This window comes from Narcine bancroftii, chromosome 3, assembly GCF_036971445.1.
Source record: "Narcine bancroftii isolate sNarBan1 chromosome 3, sNarBan1.hap1, whole genome shotgun sequence".
Taxonomy (NCBI): domain Eukaryota; kingdom Metazoa; phylum Chordata; class Chondrichthyes; order Torpediniformes; family Narcinidae; genus Narcine; species Narcine bancroftii.
This window is the reverse complement of record NC_091471.1, coordinates 209,406,971-209,428,144: the sequence shown is the minus strand read 5'-3', so window position 1 is coordinate 209,428,144 and position 21,174 is coordinate 209,406,971. Positions and strand designations below refer to the sequence as shown.

Below are 21,174 nucleotides of genomic sequence, written 5' to 3'. Positions count from 1 at the left end.
ACCACACGGCTCTGATCATTTGTATCTTTTAATACTTCCAAGGAGGTTACCGAGGCTTGAAGCTGAGGGAAAACATCTATAAATTAATTCTTGCAATTTGTAAATATGGATGCCAAATTTTCAAAAATACATCATATTTATTTCTCAGATTATAAAGTAATCTTCTTAAGAGGAACGCAGCTATGCCTTTCTAGGTGGGTATCAGATTTTCATGTTACTGCTATACATTTTCTTGTTACTATCAAGGCAATCTTTACAAATTTTTTTTACTATATGGAGAATTTTAATTTTGGTTTTATCCCTTCAATATAACCTAATAAAAATAACTTTGTGTCTTGTGGGAATTTAATTCCTGTAACTTGTTCTAAAAAGTTGCCAAATTTAACTAAAAAGATCTCACTTTAGGATAGGACCAATTAGGATATAAAAAGGTACTTATCTCCTGGCCACATCTAAAACACTGATCTGATAAGTCTGATTTCAATCTGTTTAACATCTGTGGTGTGAGATCTAATTGATGTAAAAAAAATTATATGTCTAGCATTTATAGTATTTTCATACTAGATGGACTAATTTTGTTTGTCAACACTAATATTTAAATCCATCGCTGTCTGGGCCGATGAATCTTCTGTTTGGAAGTTTCCTTCTGTAATAAAGTGTACATAGCTGAAATAAATTTCTTCATATAGCTATTATGTATCAGCTTTTTCACATCATCACATTTTGGTTATAACATTGTTGGACCTAATTTATCCCTTAGCTAAATCCTTAATTAATAATAACAAAAAAAGTATATTATTTTGTATACCATATTTATTTTTTTTAATTGTTCAAATGACATTAAATTCCTTCCTTTGTAACAATCTTCTATATATCTAATTCCTTTCCGAGACTAAATGTTTAAAAATTGATTATCCATTGAAAATGGAGTAAATCGATTCTGTATGAAAAGCATTTTAGGCAAGACAACCCTCCTCATTCCAATTTTGTTATTTACCTTATTCAAATGTTTCTACAAATGTGCTTCCCTCTTTTAATTTAGATTCCCATTTATATATAGTCTTCTGATATTTTCTCTCCAAAATTGTCAATTTCTATTTTAATCCATGCTGCCTTTTCTCCCTCATCAAAAAATGAGCTGCCTTATAGTCATTTTTTTTTTTAAATTTGGTCACTGTAAACCTCCTAACTCAAACTTCCATGCTAGTTTGTCTAAAGAAACTTTCCACATCTTACCATCCCAAAGAAAATCTCATATTTATTTAATTCTTGAAAAAAACTTTTGTGGTATCATTATTGGTAATGTTTGAACTAAGTATTGTACTCTAGGAAATATATTCATTTTAACACAATTAAGCCTACCCAGTAATGCTATTGGCAATATCTTCCACTTGTTCAAATCTTCTCCAATTTTCTTAAAGGTAAATAATTCAATCTATTTACATTATCTAATTTATTATCTACCTGTATCCCTAAATATTTTATTCCATTCGTCAGCCATTTAAATTGGGTATTGTAGCACTGCTAAAGACAGAGCTGCTGAAATATAAATGCTGTCCACACCAAGAAAGTAAACCAATAACTGCTGTTCATTCAAACCACGGACATTCCTTTTTAAGGGGAGGCAACAGGCTCATGGGATTGATGCCATAATGCTGCTGTGAGGCCTGGCCATTCCCCTGGCAATGCACTCTTGCAGCCTGGAACTTCTGCACGGTGGGGGGAGAAGCCCCTGTAGCCTGCCATGCTGGCTGTTCACTGCAGTGATTTGGCCCATCATGTGTGGGGTTGACCTGGCCTGCTACACCATCTTGTTGACACTGAGTATAGTCCCCTATAGTAAGGGGCATAATTTCACTTTTGTCCCAATTTATTTTATAACTATACTTTGCCATATTCCTCTGGTCTTAAATATAATTTTCATAACAAATCTATTAGTTCTGTCAAGTAGATCAAAACATCATCAGTAAATAAATTAATTTGATATTTCTCTTGATTAACTTTAAATCCTTTAATATCATGATCAGATTGAATCAATTCTGCAAGTGGTTCTATCATATAACCATATATATATATAACAATTACAGGACAGAAACAGGCCAATTTGGCTCTTCTAGTCTGCACTGATCCAAGTATCCTCCTCTAATCCCACTTACCAGCACTCTGCCCATATCCCTCTATCCCCCTCCCATCCACATATTTATTCAACTCTTTATTAAATGACAAAATTGACCCTGCTTCCACCACCTTTCCTGGAAGCTCATTCCACACAGTAACCACTCTCTTAGTAAAGAAGTTCCCCCTCATGTTACTCCTAAACCTTTGCCCATCAACTCTCAAACCATGACCTCTTATATCCATCTCTCCTACTCTCAATGGGAAATGCTTTTCCACATCAACTCAATCTATCCCTCTCATTATCTTAAACACCTCTATCAAATCCCCTCTCAGCCTTCTTGTATTCCAGATGCTGAAACCCAAGCAACATTTTTGTACATTTTCTCTGCACTCTCTCTAACTTGTTAATATCCTTCCTATAAATCGGTGACCAGAACTGCACACAGTACTCTAAATTTGGCCTCACCAATGCCTTGTACAGCTTCATCATTACTTCCCAACTCCTATATTCTATCCTATATGCACTGATTTATATAGGCAAGCATACTAAAGGCCATTTTCACCACCCTATGCACTTGCGCTACCTTCAGGGAACAATGCACCGTTATTCAGAGATCTTTCTGCTCCACTACATTCTTCAATGCCCTCCCATTTACCACACATGTCTTGCTTTGATTATTCTTTCCAAAATGAAGCACCTCACACTTATCAGCATTAAACTCCATCTGCCATCTTTCTGCCCACTCCTCTAAGCAGTTTAATTCCCTCTGCAATCTTTGAAAACCCTCTTCATCATCCATAATTCCCCCTATTTTATTATCATCTGCATATTTACTAATCCAATTTACCGCCCAATCCTCCAGATCATTAATATATATATATATATATGACAAACAGCAAAGGTCCCAATACCGAACCCAGAGGTACACCCCTTGACACTGGCCTCCATCCTGACAAACTAAAATAAATAGAGCAGGTGATAATGGACAACCTTGTCTACTAGATCTAGTTAACAGAAATGGTGGTGAAACCTGTCCATTTGTAACAACTTTAGCCTTAAGTTCAGATATATACAAGGCTCTTACAAATATCTGTCCCATCCTGAATCTTTCAAAAACCTTAAACAAAAAGTCCCATTCTAATCTATCAAATCCTTTTACTGCATCTAAAGCCACTGCCATGCTTAGATCTCCCCTCTTTTGTGGGATGTATTAGAGTAAGTAATCTAGTTCCATTATCCACAGATTTATTTATTTATTACAAACCTTGCCTGATCCATTTTGATCAACTTTGGTTAAAAAAAATTTTAATCAATCTATTTGTTAAAATTTTTGCAATTATCTTGTAATCTACATTTAACAGTGAAATAGGACTATAAGACGATAGTTTTAAAGGGCCTCCCTTTTTGGTATTACTGTTATTATTGCAGTAGAAAAAGATTCCGAGAGCGTGTTACCACTGTCTGATCTAATATTTCCATAAAAGGAGAAATCAGCAAATCTTTAAATCTTTATAAAATTCAGACAGGAAAACATCATGTCCAGATTTATTATTTCGTAATGAGCTCAATGCTTTTTTCACCTCCATTAGAGTGAAAGAGGTATCCAGCTTCACTTGCTCTGGTAAAGATAACCTTGGTAGCCTTATTTGTGACAAAAAATCTTGTATTTTATTATTGTCACTCTGCAACTCCCATTTATATAACTTAGAATAACATTGCTTAAAAGCTTAATTGATTTCTTGAGGTTTATCGGTATCGCATTCAATTTAATTGAATTAAACGCATTTACTTGCATTAATCATTTTTGAAACTTGTTCTGTTTTCAACTGCCAAGCAAGGACCTTATGAGCCCTTTCATTTAACTCATAATATCTCTGCTTAGTTCTCATTATTGCTTTCTCTGTTCTATATGTTTGTAATGTATTATCCTGAAATTTCTTATTTATAAGTCTTCTATGTTTTTTTTCCAGAGGTCCATCTTTGCAGATCTTTTTCTAAACACGTTATTGCTTTTTCCAGTTGATCCAATTCTTTCATATAGTCCTTAATTTTAGAAGTATAATTTATAATTTGTCCTTCTAAATAAGCTTTACAAATTAGAGTTAGTCTCAAGAAAAATTTGAAATTGCCTTCTGACAAAAAAACCCCAAAAATCGGGTCTTTTAAATAAGACTCAGTTAAATCTCCACCTACAAATTGATTCTTATTTATCTAACACTGTGTCATTAGTAAAGGTGAATGATCCAATAAAACTTGATTTGTAATCAACTTGATTAATTCTACCTTGGAGATGTGCCAATATTAAATCTATCCTTGAATAAGAATCGTGTCTCTCTTAGGTGAATTCTCCTCCACATGTCTATTAAAGTCAGATCCTTCATTAATGTCAAGGTGACTTTCACTGCCTTTGCCCTTGTTACTGCTCTGGTTGATCTATCTAAAACTGGATCTAAACAAAAATTGAAATCCACACCTATTCTGATGTGCTCCTGCCAGATTGAGAAATGTTTCTTGTTTTAATGTTTCATCATCCACATTCAGCAAATATATCAAAAAGGTCCAGAATTCTGAAATAAATTTGACAACGTATCTTCCTGCAGGATCAATCACTACATTTTGTGTTGTAACTGGAAGAGTCAATGAAAATTGCCACCCACTTGCTTTTGAATTAAATGAGGAAGCTGTGACATATCCCACCAGTCTCTTTTTAATTTCTGATGTTCTGTTTCAATTAAATGAGTCTCTTATAAAAAGTTACATCTAGTTTCATTTAAAAAAAATGTCTTTTCCCTCTTCACATGTCTGTTTAGCCTGTTAATATTAAAATTTAAAAAGCTCAATATATTACTCATTGATATTTAATTTAGTCCAAATCCAGCAACATTTCCCCTTTACTTCTCTCCTCGTACCTCCTTGGCAATTCAGATAATTATTGTCTATTGTGTTAAAGGCCAATCTCTTCGGTAATCCAGGTAGGAAAAAAAATTATACATAATCAATTTAACTTTATAACAATTATAATATTTTAAAAAATAACAAAAATCCCCCACATTACACCCCCTCCATTTGACTGGTTGCAGTCTGCCACAAAGACACACGAGTCGATGACTCCTCTAACACCCCCCCCCCCCACATGATGTTTACCATGTCTCAATCTCACATATATAGAAATTTTTTAAAAATTAAAAACTTATTACTCAAAGCATTTTCAAATTCCCTATTGCTGATTAATTGGCAGTGTTTCAACAAATTCTTCTGCTCGGATATAGTCTGTAAAGAACTTGTTCTGTCCTCCTCCAAGAAAATCTTCAGTGGCAGGATGGTGCAAAATATATCTGTAGCCTTTTTGCCATAAACCATGTTTCAACATATTAAATTCTTACTTTCTCTTCAACAAATCCAGACGTATCAGGATAGAAAAATATCTTGTTTCCATGAAATTCCAATGGACCTTGTCTCTATTTGACACCTTGCACTACTAGAGCCAATATTTTCTCTCTGTCTCAATAACAAAGACATTTCATCAGTGTAGCCTTGGCTTTTGATCTGATGGAGGATGAAGTTTCTCAATCTCAATAATATGGTATTTTCAAATTCACCCCGAAGAAGCGGCTATAATGGCGCTGTGGAGCATCAGACAGCCCCCATAGGGGCCCGACTTGTCCAGGGATGAGCTTTCACCCCCAACCCTCGGATCCATCGAGACGGTAGACCTTGTTTCTTTGTCTTGTCATTGTTCTGTCTGTGTTCCCAATGGGCCAGTGATGGTCTTCCCTCTTTTGTGATGGTCTTTCCCTCATTGTAAAGTAATTCTTAAGAAGTTTTAACAACTTTGATTAAACATACTTTGCTTCTTTAGCACTACTTTTAACTAATTCCTAGGAGAGTCAGATTTCCACTTCCTGACTCTACTGCATCACTTGACATCCCTCCCCACCCCACCCCCATAAAGTACACTGTTTGACCTGCTGAGATTCACCAGCATTGTGTTTTTACATCTATCTTTTAAATCTATTTTCAAAGTATATGGGGGTTATAGGTGACTTAGGGAATTTGGTTGGCACAGGCTCGTGGGCTGGAATGTCTGGTTATCTTGCTACATTTTTAAATTTTAAAAAATATTAATGAGAGGGATGACAATTTAAAAGATTACTTTTATATTGGGGTATGTCCGCTCTCAGCAGAACCAGAGATCACAGACACAAACAAAAACACATTTGCCACTGTGCTTCCATTCACAAAGCGAACAATTCAGAAATCTGTCATACCAGATTTTCTTTCTTCATCATACAACAACAAATGGATTTAAAAAATCTATCTATAGTAATTCTAGTCATCTGGCTCCTGGAATCTCAACCACAAGATCCTGGATACAGCTTGAACTAACATGGAGTACCTCTCATTTTTAAACAATATTGGGATAATATCAACCTTTTGAAACATTTAAGTCAGTTTTGTGCAAGGTCCAGCAGCTCAAACAAATGCAATGAACCTTTAGCAAACTGACCTAATCGTACTCTGGCTATTACCTCAAAGGGTAACACAGCTCATGGGCCAGAAGGAACTGTTGGTGTGCTTTATCTCAAAGTAAATTTATTTTTTAATTTTTTTTAAAAAAGCTTCATCCAAATGCTGATCTCCCTCCAAATCACAAAGGGGAGTTTTGTACATATTAATATTCTGTTAACAAGTGAATAATTGTCAAAAGTTACAAATTCAGAAGATGGAAGGGAATCATCAAAATATTATTAGTAGAAGCAAATCCAATACATAAAAATCTAAAACTTGCTCACAAATACTGCCCAAATGTAGCTATAGATGACTGACTCTAGAACATGGAAACAATAGCAGCAGCAGGCCAGAATGCATCTTGGCTCTGATCCTCCATTCCATAACTGAAATTGATCCTCCACTCAATTCTTTATCCTATAAAATCCTCATTATCTGCAACTGCATTTTTGTCCAAAAATTTCACCCATGAAATGCCTGCAGTTTTTTATGGTACCAAGTTCCAAAATTTATAATCCTCAATGGAGAATTGATTTGCTTTCACCCCAATGGTTTGTTTCTTAATCTGGGATTATTATGACTGATTCAACAGCTGGAGGAAATATCCTCTCATTTTTGGTCAAGCTTTGACCGAATTTCTTATATTTTAATAAGGTCACCTGTCACTCATCCAATCTTCAGAGCACAGATCCATTCTAGGCAACTCATCAACTGAAGGCAATCCCCTCATCCTTGGTCCTTCCTGGGCAGTCCATTGGGTGCAGCAAATTTCTGCAGGTTCTGATGAATCTGATGAGGTCACTGGTCAACTACAAGCTTAACCACATATAGAATCTTAGATACCTGACAAGTGAGGCAAGTGCGCAGATTGGTAGGTGGAACACTCCTTCCTTTGTTTGAATAGGACAGTGGTTTTCAAACTGCTCCCTTAAACTCACATTCCACCTTAAGTAATCCCTATGCCACAAGTGCTTGTGTAAGGGATTGCTTAAGGTGGTATGTGAGTGGGAAGGGAAGGTTGAGAACCATTGCTCTAGATTCAATTGTTATTGAAATATTTTGCTTGAGAAAAATTGTTAGTGGCCCATTAACTTGGGTGTTATGAAACCTTGCACATAGTAAGTCAATTAGGTACGATTAAAACAGTGGATTTCAAACTTTTTTCTTTCCATTCACATACCACCTTAAATAATCCCTTACTAATTAGAGCACTTGTGGCATAGGGATTACTTAAGGTGGAATGTCAGCGTGGGGGGCAGTTTGAAAACCACTGGAATAGGTCTTCTGTGTGCTCCTTGAGGATCTCCTTTCCCACTTTGTGCAATCCTGGGTTGGGGATTCCCAGGAATCAGTAGAAATGTTGCATTTGCTCCACCCCCACCCCAAGATGGCTCTGAGAACAGCGTTGAATTTTCCTCAGTCCACCAGATAACCTCTTCCCATTAAAACTCAGAATAACAAGGTTTGTTTCAGGAGCACTTGAACAACATAACCTGCCCAACAGAGCCAAATAAGCCTCAATGTTGGGGATACTGGCCTGGCAGAGATTTACGTATCCTTATCCTTCCTCAGATGTAGAGAACAAAAGTGAAGACAGTGCTGCCTATCTTTACATAACTTTTCGAATCACACATATCAAAGATCCAAATAAACAACAAAGACACAAGGATTCCAGATGCTGGAATTTTGCACAAAGAGGAGTTGGATGGGCTTCACTCAAATGTGCTGTGGCCCCTAGGGGTCCTTAAAGACCCCATTGAGAATGACTACACTGATCAACACTCCAATTACAAAAAAAAACCTTTCCTGCTATTAACTTCAGTGAAATGTGCCTTGCGTTTTTTTGGGGGAAATTTGGAAATCATGCATTTTAGACCCTGGTATAAATCAGTTAATTATTAAGAAAAACAGTGAATTTAGTACCATCCCCTGAAGAATTCAACTTTACAATCCACTACAGTCAGAAAAAAAGTAACATTAACTTCTGGTTTCTGTTACTTGTATCTCAGCAATATTACTGCAGACTATTCTATTCTATGGTCTTCAATCTGGTAAATTTATTAAATTCCTTTTCAAAATCTCTAAATACTACATCCACAGTTCTCTCATCAAACCTCTATATTAACTCTTTGGGAAAAAACTCTAATTGGTTTAATAAATGGGCTTTCGCAAATCAATGGTGAATTTGTCTGTCTCCATATTTATTCAAGTGACGGTTAATGCTTGTAGAACATTTCTCACCAGTGAGATTAAAGCAACTGATAAATGGAAATCCCAGTGTCCCAGCCTTGCACAGCCAATTTCTATCACTTTTCCAAAAGCCAGAATCAAGAATCTTATTGGTTCAGCCTACTCTTCCTCACCAAATGTATTTTGCCCTGGCCACTATTCTTTCTACTCTGGTCCAATCCCTTCCCAATTACATTTCTAACAATTCTGATTCTCTGCACCAGTTTGATTATTTCAAATTCATTGGTTCCAATAACCTCACTTTTACCATGAACATCCAATCCCTTCTTAAATCAATCCCACAAAAGGTTGGTCTGTGGACCCACCACTTCTTCCTTGACGAGAGGCCCAACCAGTTCCCTTGGCTGAACTTGATAAGAGCAGACAATATAGGAATAGATTCTATTGAGGAAGGGATAATTACAATGGTAACCATATAACCACTTACAGCACAGAACAGGCCAGTTCGGTCCTACTAGTCCATGCCGTAACAAATTCCCACCCTCCTAGTCCCACTGACCAGCACCTGGTCCATACCCCTCCAGTCCTCTCCTCTCCATGTAACTATCCAGTCTATCTTTAAATGTAACCAATGATCCCGCCTCGACCACGTCTGTCGGAAGCTCATTCCACATTCCTACCACCCTTTGTGTAAAGAAATTTCCCCTCATGTTCCCCTTATAATTTTCCCCCTTCAATCTTAAACCATGCCCTCTAGTTTGAATCTCCCCCACTCTTAATTGAAAAAGCCTATCCACATTTACTCTGTCTATCCCTTTTAAAATCTTAAACACCTCTATCAAGCCCTCCCTCAATCTTCTATGCTCGAGAGAAAAAAGCCCTAGTCTGCACAAACTTTCCCTGTAACTCAAACCTTGAAATCCTGTCAACATTCTATTGAACCTTCTCTGTACTCTCTCCATTTTGTTTATATTTTTCCTATAATTTGGTGACCAAAACTGTACACAGTACTCCAAATTTGGCCTCACCAATGCCTTGTACAATTTCATCATAACCTCCCAACTCTTGAATTCAATACTCCGATTTATGAAGGCCAACATTCCAAATGCCTTCTTCACCACACCATCTACCTGAGTATCAGCCTTGAGGGTACTATTTACCACAACTCCTAAATCCCTTTGTTGCTCTGCACATCTCAATAGCCTACCATTTAATGTATATGGCCTATTTAGATTTGCCTTTCCAAAATGTAACACCTCACGCTCATCTGTATTAAATTCCATCAGCCATTTCTCAGCACACACCTCCAGCCTTCCTAAATCACCTTTTAATCTACGGTAATCTTCCTCACTGTCCACAACACCACCAATCTTTGTATCATCCACAAACTTGCTTATCCAATTCTCCACCCCTACTTCCAAATCGTTAATATATATAACAAACAATAGTGGTATTAGGCAAAAAACTTCAGAATGTTAATTGGGAAATGATATCTCAGGTAAATGTATGGAGGTAATTTAGGGACCACTTGCACGGGATTCTGGATAGGTTTGTACCACTGAAACAAGAAAATGAATTATGGTTGACAAATGAGGTGGAACAGTTAGTTAAGAGGAAGAAGGAAGCATAATTAAAGCTTTGGAAGCAAAAACCAGGCAGGGCTCTTGATAAAGGTAGCCAGGAATTAATTTTCAAAAGCTAGAAGGCCTTGGCAAGTAGGATTAAGGAAAGTTCCACATGCTCTACACGTACTTGTAGAGCAGAAGGACGTTTGTCACCTATACTTATGATTTAGCTGAAAAGGTAGGAGGCATAATTAGTGAGTAGATTGGGTGAACACAGATTCTTTGACCAAGAACAGGTGAGTTGGTGACCAGAAAACACAAGTTGAAAGTGGAAGGGAAGAGGAAATTTACCATAAATCTGAAGAGTAATTTTTTTTCCCCGACACAGAGACTAGTGAGTGTGTGGAACAAGCTGCTGGAAGAGGTAGTTGAGATGGGTACTACTGCAACTTAAAAAAAATAAGATGGGAAGGGGAGCGGGTTTACATGGGTGGCCACAATGTCACGAGCCAAAGGGCCCTTATTATGCTGTCTGTTCTGTTATACGTTCTTACACTGAATTTTTTCTTCAATTTCACACACTATTGTGAACATTTCCACTTTAAAAAGCCTCAAACCATCCAATATGGTTTTTGCCTGTCAAGGTTTGGTTCCAATGTACATAGACCAGATCTGTTCTCAGTGACATCCTTTCATATTTTTTAAAATATATCAAACGAGATGATAATTTGGTTTCTCAATGTTCTCCTACTGACACTTGACTCATTGAGTATTATGTCCAGCAGTCTCCTTCCTTATTGAAGGAGAAATATTTGACAGCTGGCATGGGCTAAATGGCTTGTTTGTGTCCTGCACAACTCTATACTTATCAAGAACATTCTCGTCACAGTTCAGAAACTTCTCTCTTCTGATGTCACTATCACAATCTACATTTGTATAAGAAGTTCCTCATTCTCTCTACACTAAGGCTTTTGAACACCTGGAAAATATCCATGCAGATTTTCTCTAAATCATCCTTCACACTATTTGACAGCCTATCAATTAAATCCAACAGATTTTACACAGGTTAACGTCTGGAATGAACTATTAAAGAGTAGTGGAATTGATTCAACTGCACCAATCAAAAGAGATAGGAGTAAACATCTAAAAATAAAGAATCTGCAGGGCTGTGAAGAAAGGCAAACGTGACAAGACTGCCCATGTTCTAACTATAGTATCATTTATCTCATCTTTTCTAAATAGCAATGTTATTTTCTACCTTTTACTAGGAGCTTCACACCAAAATATCACAGCTATTAACAATCACAACTAATATACCTAACTTCCCCACAACCCCCTTTTTAAAAATGCACCAATGAAGGCCATCAGCAAGGGCCAAAGAAAACAGGTGGATTACCACGTTCCACTTCTGAAATCAAGACCATCGGATTGCATATTATTTTTCTGCATCCTGCCTTTTCAGAGCTGTTTAAAGGTGTCTTTCGAATATTGCAATTCATTTTGTGAGAGATGGGAAAATTGACCTAAAATTATGAACATGGAAGAAACTAAAGTTCATCAGTAAAATGGCTGAAACCAGTTCAAACAGGATAAGTTTGGGGCTTAGGATGCAGGAAAGCAGAGTCAGCACGATTAACATAAGAATCTTCTATCCTTTGTGACAAGACCATAGGACTAAGATAAGGAATGGTAAGGTACAATAGAATGTAGGAAGTTGAGGTAGTCTGGATCAGATAAGGGTCTCCTAGCCCTGGACAGAAGTACCAAGTCATACATTTCTAATTAGCTAACCATACACAGATTTATACATATGAAATTAGCCAACCCTAGATAGAATGAGTCAACTCTGCATATCAAGAGACTGTAGCCCAGAGAATCAGGAAGGTGTGAATAAGGACAATGACATGAAGGGACACCGACAGGATACCCCCCCTGGTCCTCCAAGTGTACTGAAACTGCACGTAGGCAGGAAGAATTACCTATGCCAAACCCATCCAGGGGGCAGAAGAATGTAAGGGGGAGGGCATTCTGATACTGAAATTGACTGTATAAAAGTTGGGTGAGCCCCAGTATGTGTGTGTATTCCCAGGGTAAGGGGAAGCACCCAACTTTGCATTGTTGTAGTAATAAATGTTCTTTGTTCTCAATTTTTGTCTCGAGCAATTTCTTTAAAGGTACTTTAATTCCTAACAAATGGGGGCTCGTCCGGGATCACACTCCCTCCACTGACAGAGTACCCCGACGACGAGAGTAGGTGCACCCCGGCTGATTCAGCTGGACTCACGGGCGACGGGTGGCTGGTCAGTGGAAGAAGCGAGTGATATCCGAGAAGAGGCATTGAGAACAAACGGCGGAAGGACGCGCGCTAGAGCAGTACTGCCAGAACTCGGTAAGAGTATTTTACTTGTTCCTAAGTATGGGAATAGCGGGCAGTAGAGATGAGAGTCCTGACACAGGACGTGACCACCAGATAGCTACGTACAGCCCGCTTGGGATGATGTTATCTGAGTGGGGCACAGGAAAGACCCGCGGTAAAGACAAACTAGCGGGCAGTAGAGATGAGAGTCCTGACACAGGACGTGACCACCAGATAGCTACGTACAGCCCGCTTGGGATGATGTTATCTGAGTGGGGCACAGGAAAGACCCGCGGTAAAGACAAACTGACGACGGTCAGGTATTGTTGTAATGAATGGGTGGGATACCCGGTTAAAGGGAGCTCCGTGTACTGGCCAAAATTCGGATCCGAGGATGAATGGATGTGTGAAGTTTGAACTTATGGCTCTATCAAAACCAGCCAGACAATGTTGAGAGCAGGGAATATGCAGCCTGCTGGCTCAAGGGATCCATTGAACAGCTGGTTTTGAATGAGAAAGAATTCAGGAATAAGAGAGAGGAGGAACCTCTTGTCCCTGAATCACAGGGTTGGGATGTGTTACATTCCCTCCCTCCACCCTATGTTCCTCCTATGCCAGCTCCTATCTTTCCTTCCCCTCCTATTGCCTACCCTTCTGCACCTTCCCCACCTCCCCCACCACTAGAGAAGAGAGAAGAGAGCAGGAGTGGTATGATAACTTGCTCACAAAGCACTCGATTACCACCTCTGTTGGCAGGAGAGAGAGGTAACTTTAATTCAGAACAGCGTGAGACTCTTCAGGAAGAAAGGGCAGAACCCTTTGATTCATTTCCCAGGGAGCAGGAACCCAGACCTAATAAGCCAGAAACCAATTGGATGAGACCACTGCGGGAAGTTCCCATGAGAGAGGGTCTCGGTTTCGTAAATGTGCCCCTGACCAGTACAGAAGTGTGTAACTTTAAGAAAGAACTGACCTCCCTGATAGAAGATCCCCAGGGATGTGCCGAACAGTTAGACCAATTTTTGGGACCAAATATATATACAATATGGGGGTCTCGACATAGAATCCCCAGCAGGGGAACAATTGGTACTAACAGGTTTTGTTACCAACTCAGCCCCAGACATTAAGAGAAAATTACAAAAGACAGAAAATTGGCATGAGCAGGGAATAACCCAGCTTCTACAGATCACACAAAAAGCATTTGTCCAGACATCTGAGGATAAGCAGAAAGCAAAGGCTAACATTTTGATGCAAGCAGTTAAAGGAATAGTAGATGAGTAACATGAAAAAAAAAGGCAGGGACTGTGTGCCAGCTCCTGAATGTTGGGAGAAGTGCAGGGAGTGGGAGAGTAGAGACCAGAGATAATTTCATAAATCACGACTTCCCACTTCAGTCACTGACCAATATTGATTAAAATTCATGCTAAAAATTAAATGTCATAAATGATCGTTTTTCAATACTGTAGAATTAGCGAATTTAACTACCAATTAATTCCAATTTATGAAATAAATTGTATTTAAATGTGATTTTGCACAGGGAGTACCTGAGAGTTGAGTGATGTTATAACATTTGCAGGGAGAAATGTTTGCGCAAATAGGGTGAGTTCTATACATCTTAACTTTAAGTGTATGTGAGATAAAGAAAGGATCTGATGTGTAAAGTGGCTGGATCAGCCAGTTGAAGGGGGAGTGTGCATGTCCCTTTAAGTGCACTGTGGCACTTGAAATTGAGGCTTCAGGCTCTTGTCTTGCAGTTAGAGGTATGGAGCCCTATCAACACATTTAATACATTTCTTCTACACATTCAGCAGTCAAGGTCCGTGAGTTTAAAGATCACCCACCTCTGGAGAATAAAGATACCTCTGGGGATTCCTATGGGGATTCCTATAAGTTTAATCATTCATTTCTCTGGTGCATTTTCCTCCGGAGTGAAATTAATGCCTCAGCACAATTTCTCTGTATTGCCGCTGTTATTTAATTCATGATAACTTTCCCCATTCATCAGGTTTATATTTAAATCCGGTAGTGCGGAAGTTACATTGTAAATAATCACGGAGGTAAACCCTGCGCAACTGGATTCAGCTTAATGGAGAAATAAACCTGCGAACTGGTCTATGGTGCTGTGTGAGTACTGCAATAGGTGGAATATGATTTAAATTGGTGGCATAGTTCAGAACAATTGGGTGCATAAGAATAATAATATCATTAAGAACTCACAGATCTTGTACCAGATGCTATTCAGTACATCTTGACTTAAGGACTGGAGAAATTGGCATGTTAGAATGAGATTGGCATGGTACCAATATTTCTTGATTCAATAATGACTCCACAAGCTCCAGGATTCATGCAGCAGAACTTTTAAGTGGAATATAATAGAAACTAGCCTGTACTTAAATTATTGTGTGTGCAATCCTCATAAGAACATCTTTTAACTTTTTTTTGGTGCCTGTTTTACAGACTGTTTTAAATAAGGCCAGCTCCTGTGAGCTGTGGCACAAGGCATTTTACTTAAGGCAGAACTAAAGGTTGAATATGTTTCAAGTTCTCTTGCAGGGGCTCTTGTGCTGCAATGTCTGTTATGTACTCACTCTAACAAATTGGAGGGTTGTGCCCCATACAGACAAGCAGCTCCAACTGCATTTTAATAAGGTCTAACATATTCAAAACCCATGCAAATATGGTTTGTGTTTCATTTTACAATTTTTACACTAACACAAAGGAAAGTCAGATTGTTATTCATTTTATTAAAATCTAGTGATTGGTTATATGTAAAAGCATGGCAAGAGGATCAACTAAAACCTGCCTGGGATGGTCCCTTCTGTGTACTTTTAATTACAGACACCGCAGTAAGAACAAGAGAGAAAGGCTGGACCCACATTCAAAGAATTAATGACAAAGTGCCATAATGTTACAATTTTATTCGTTTTTTTAATGGTTTATTCAGTTTTGTCTATTTTATTGCTGTTTTCAATGAGCTTTACATTTATCGTGGTTTATTCAGTTTTGTGTATTTTATTGCTGTTTTCAATGAGCTTTACATTTATCGTGGTTTATTCAGTTTTGTGTATTTTATTGCTGTTTTCAATGAGCTTTACATTTATTGTGGTTTTATTCAGTTCTTCTTGCATTTTATTGCAGTTTTCAATGAGCTTTACATTTATTGTGTTTTATTCAGTTCTTATTGTATTTTAATGAGCTTACAGGTATTCTTCATTGTTGTTTACTAATTTCTTTGGAATATTGTTCGTTAATGTTTTAAGCCCCCCTGGAATAGGGGCAGCAGAGGTTGCAATTCAGCTCCTTTAGAATGTAGACAGGGCATAGATTTAATGTATAGTCATAATGGGATATAAGGGATCCCAATACGGACCAGGGGAATTAAACAGCTTTAGTGGAGTACTCTCGATGTTTTAAGTACTTCTGGAGAAGGGGTAGCAGAGGTTACAGATTGTACTGTTTTACAGGCTAGAGAGGGCATAGAGGCAAGGTATTTAGAATACGGATCAGGGAAACACAGTGGGGATAGGCAGTCACACAGTGAGGCACCTGTGTACACAGACTAACCGCAAAACAAACAATGTACATTTCACACAAAGGGGGAAACTAACAAGCTAACCGCAAAACAAACAGACACTTCACACAACCACGAGACACATAATCCCCCACCTGGCTCTCTCTCTCTGATCATCCCTGAAGGGGAACACCTGTTTTCAGGGAGCTGCTGCTCATCTGGTGGTTATATAACGTGGAAAGGAGCGAAGTAGAGTGCAGGGTGTCAAAATCCTCACAAAGGACATTGGATTGTACATGTAGCAGAGAGAGAGAGAGTTGACACATATGCTAATGTACACAGACAGGCTGCAACTCACAAGTTCAATGAATGTTAGCAGACAAGCTGCAACACACAGTTAAATCACAAGAAACAATCCCCCCCCAGCTTGGTCTCTTTTCATCACCCCATGAAAGGGAGCACCAGTTTCCAACAACGTGAGCTGCTTGACACTTTAATATCAGGCTCCAAACAGCCTTCGGAGATCGGTGGCCCTAGGGTTCGGGGCTGAAGAGGACATCAGATACTAACCACAATCAAACGGAACCGCCTGACTACTGCGACTCGTTCGCTGCTGAAGGCAGCGCTTCTCATAGACTGCGACTCGTTCGCTGCTGAAGGCAGCGCTTCTCATAGACTGCGACTCGTTCGCTGCTGAAGGCAGCGCTTCTCACAGACTTCGTCGGGACAACACTTACAAAGGTCGTGTGCTTCAAAGACACTGCTTCAATATTTCAACGTATGGGATGGACTAGACTTTTTACTGAGAACTGGAGCCTGATACTCCAAACCCTAATAAGCAGCTGGACTCACTCCCCTGACCTTCATGGTGCTCCCCTACCTAAAGACTTTACACAGACATTACAATTCGGTTATTGACCAGCTGGGTAAAACTACACCTTACACTTGAAAGATCAGTGTTACTGATCTAAAAGAAAAGTGAGGAGAGGGAGGGGGGGGGGATCAGTCACACTGACACTAGTAGCCAAAGATCAGTAACACTGATCATGGTGAAAGATCAGTATTACTGATCTAAAAGAAAAGTGAGGATTGTGAGAGATGGGAAAATTGACCTAAAATTATGAACATGGAAGAAACTAAAGTTCATCAGTAAAATGGCTGAAACCAGTTCAAACAGGATAAGTTTGGGGCTTAGGATGCAGGAAAGCAGAGTCAGCACGATTAACATAAGAATCTTCTATCCTTTGTGACAAGACCATAGGACTAAGATAAGGAATGGTAAGGTACAATAGAATGTAGGAAGTTGAGGTAGTCTGGATCAGATAAGGGTCTCCTAGCCCTGGACAGAAGTACCAAGTCATACATTTCTAATTAGCTAACCATACACAGATTTATACATATGAAATTAGCCAACCCTAGATAGAATGAGTCAACTCTGCATATCAAGAGACTGTAGCCCAGAGAATCAGGAAGGTGTGAATAAGGACAATGACATGAAGGGACACCGACAGGATACCCCCCCTGGTCCTCCAAGTGTACTGAAACTGCACGTAGGCAGGAAGAATTACCTATGCCAAACCCATCCAGGGGGCAGAAGAATGTAAGGGGGAGGGCATTCTGATACTGAAATTGACTGTATAAAAGTTGGGTGAGCCCCAGTATGTGTGTGTATTCCCAGGGTAAGGGGAAGCACCCAACTTTGCATTGTTGTAGTAATAAATGTTCTTTGTTCTCAATTTTTGTCTCGAGCAATTTCTTTAAAGGTACTTTAATTCCTAACAATTTCAATTAAAATGCAAACATTTTAAAGCAAGAATTGTTGCTCTCACGTGACTTGTTGCATTTTTGTTCCTACTATAAAGCAGTATTGTAGTTTCCAATGGGTGGACAAAGCATTCCAAAAATCTGACAGCACTCAACAAACACATTCACTGAAGATTCGGCAAAAGAAAGTGTTCGAGATTCTCAGTACAAAGCAGGAAGTAACTTGCCTTCAATATAGAGTTATTAACTCTGGACTGACTCCAACTGCGTCAACATGCCACTGGTACAAGAACACGAACCAAAGTAACACCAGAAGTAGATTTGAAACAATGTACAAACAAAACCTGCTGCCAAACTACGGGACATGACGCTGGGTGAACAGAGCCCGAGCGCCACATCAACACGGAGGCGGAGGAGCAGACCGCAGCAATGCTCCTCCTCCCCAACCATTCCAATGACCTGGAGCCATTTGAAGAGAAGCATCCCAGTGCCAGCAGCACCAGGCCCAGTCCCAGGGCAAGGGGGTCACCCCCCGCTGTCAACCGCCCTCCTCTGGTCAGCTACTTTGACTGACGACCACCGCTCGGCTTCGCTTCACCTCCATCCCTTCCTCGATCCTCACCTCTTCAGCGACTCTTCACAGCCGCTCAAGTCGCCAAATTCGGCCCCCGCACTCATTGAAGTCGTTCCCGGAAGCAAGGGTGACAACAACATCCGGGTCTCCGCAAAGACCGGGTCAAGTCACATCCGGATCCCACGCGGTCTTACCGCCGCCATCCCAGGGCCTGGCGGCCGATCGCAGCCACTTTGGAGTCGCCGTTTCATCTGCAGGGTATTTGCCATCATTTCTGGGTCCCTTGTTGGCTCCTACCCTCGACATTAACCATAATGCATTTATTGTCAAACACATTCTACAGTGTACATGTGCTGCAGCTGAACAGGTTGTTGCGAATCAACAGTAAACACAATTGGATTAAATGAGTTAGTAAGTACACCTAAATACAGTAACCCTGGTGCAGAAAAAATGACTTGCAATAGTGCAGACAGTTTATGTTGTCAGCAATCCATGGTTAGTGTAACAAGGGGATGTTCACGAATCTGATAGTTGTTGTGAAAAAAACAATGAATCAAGAGGTACTGGTTTTCAGGCATTTGAACCCTATGGCCAAATGTGAGAAAAGGTGACCTTGGGGGTGGGGGATCCTTTATGATGTTGGCTGCTGTCGGACTCTGGCTTTACCCTCCCCTCAATTTGGTCTATGTGTCGTCTGAGTCCAGCGTGCTCGTTGAATGAAGTGATAGGAGAAGGTATTCGGTTTCACAATCAGTTTATTACATAGTACAAGAATAAAGCTTAACAGAGCTCTGGTTCAGTCATTAGTTCATAGGTCACCTGCTCAGTGAGCTATTCCCCAAGACTGACTCCTACTGTCCAGTCTCTTCTGTTTATATAGATCAACCTTGTTACATTGACCACGAGTTGGCTTTCTTTGATAGACTCCTTGCGTAAAATTTATCTCAAGCAATTTCCTGCTCTGCACTTATTGATGGTGTTGACCTCCTATCTTAATCCCCAAGGCCAGAACATCCTGTTGTTTTGATCAGAAGTCAATTCATACCCCAGATATTTCTAATTATTTCTTTGTTCTCGTCTGGCCATAGTCTTCTGTTCTAATCAACACCTCCCGTGTACCCTTATGACTTAATTATTCCTACTAAATTGGTTTATCCATTTTGTTTGTCTCTGACATTCTCAGTCATGGTACTCTTATCACTTATCCTTGCAATCCACTTGTCTTCCTGTCACTGGCCTGTTTCAGAATAAATCACTGTCCCTATGGTTCCTCCAACCTCATCCTGTCTGGTTTATCCATTTTGTTTTACATCCAGAGTGATCGGGGTTCCTCGTTTATGAGTGAGGAGCTGCAGCAGTAGTTTTTTGTCAGAGGCATAGCCACCGGTAGGACCACCAGTTATAACCCCAGGGGTAATGGACTTGTGGAACAGGAGAACACCACTGTTTGGAAGGCTGTGCTCCTGGCCTTGAAGTCCAGAGATCTGCCAGTGTCACGCTGGCAGGATGTTCTGCCAGAGACATTGCATGCCATCCGCTCGCTCCTATGTACCTTCACAAACACCACCCACAAGAACGCATGTTTGCCTTCCCTAGGAAGTCGGTGAATGGTTCCTCGATTCTAAAAGTAGGGGTGAATGCGGTGATATGTTTCTTCCATTGTATATAGTTATCATTGTTGGTTGTATATATGGAGCTGGCCCGCCCACGGATGACTCATATCCTATGACACCTCCCCCATGGACCTGGGCCATAAAGGTTGACCTTTCCCTTGCCACCATTCCTAAACTGGGATTCGGGCCAGCAAGGTTTTTCTGTGTATTAAAGCCTATTGTTTCCTCAGCTTATCTCTGTGGTTACTGGTAGTGCCCCACACACTGGCAGATTAGAATGAGAGGATAAAGCCTCGAGATTCAGGGGAGAATATTTTGGTTGGAGAGGAGGAACAACTTTTCTCAGAGATTAGTGAATCTGGAATTTTCTGCCCAAAGAAGCAGTAGAAGCTGGCTCATTTAGTATATTTAAGACATAGATATATTTTTTCATAGGGGATTTTAGGGTAATGAGGAAAAGAGAGGTGGTTGGAGTTAAGGTGGAGACTGCTGAGCACGTTTCAGCTCTCCTCCATCTGTGCTTCTGCTCGTGCTGCATAATCCACTCCTGTGGCCGGGGCTTGTACCAAATGGACAGATGTTCTTGCCAGCGTGTCCGCCAGCACGTTGTTCTTCCCCGAGACATGTTTGATCGAGGTGGTGGACACATGGGACAGGTGTGTTGTTGGCGGGCTGACCAAGGGTCGGACAATTTGGCAAACACGAAGGTGAGAGGTTTGTGATCTGTGAAGATAGTGAACTCAATCCCTTCTAGGAAGTACCTGACATGCCAGGTACAGGGCTAGTAGCTCCCTGTTAAATGTGCTGTTTGTTCTTGACTCACAGGGGCCGCAGGTGTCAGCTGAAGAAGACGAGTTGCTTCCATTGTCCTATAAATTGTTCAAGTATGCCACCAACTGCCTTTTTGGAGACATCCACAGTGCACAGTGAAGGCCGTGGGGTCATCCATCTAAGGGTGGACCAGGATTGCGGC

At 39.9% G+C, this 21,174-nt stretch overlaps 1 protein-coding gene across 10 annotated transcripts in view; it reads right to left on the bottom strand.

Moving 5' to 3' along the window:
• Positions 1-21,174, bottom strand: part of arfip1 (ADP-ribosylation factor interacting protein 1 (arfaptin 1)) — a 453,640-nt gene that overhangs the window by 168,460 nt on the left and 264,006 nt on the right. For 2 of the 10 annotated variants that reach the window (XM_069926470.1, XM_069926472.1), the window contains exon 1: positions 18,637-18,717. The exons of 4 other annotated variants lie outside the window; for them this stretch is intronic. Coding sequence is in view for 1 of the 6 variants with exons in the window: in XM_069926467.1 (XP_069782568.1) it covers positions 18,637-18,728 (92 nt within the window). In the remaining 5 variants the exon portion in view is untranslated. Of the gene's footprint in view, positions 1-18,241; positions 18,401-18,636; positions 18,754-21,174 lie in introns of those variants that run through there. 4 more of the 10 variants (XM_069926467.1, XM_069926475.1, XM_069926474.1 and 1 more) reach the window with 4 other exon arrangements.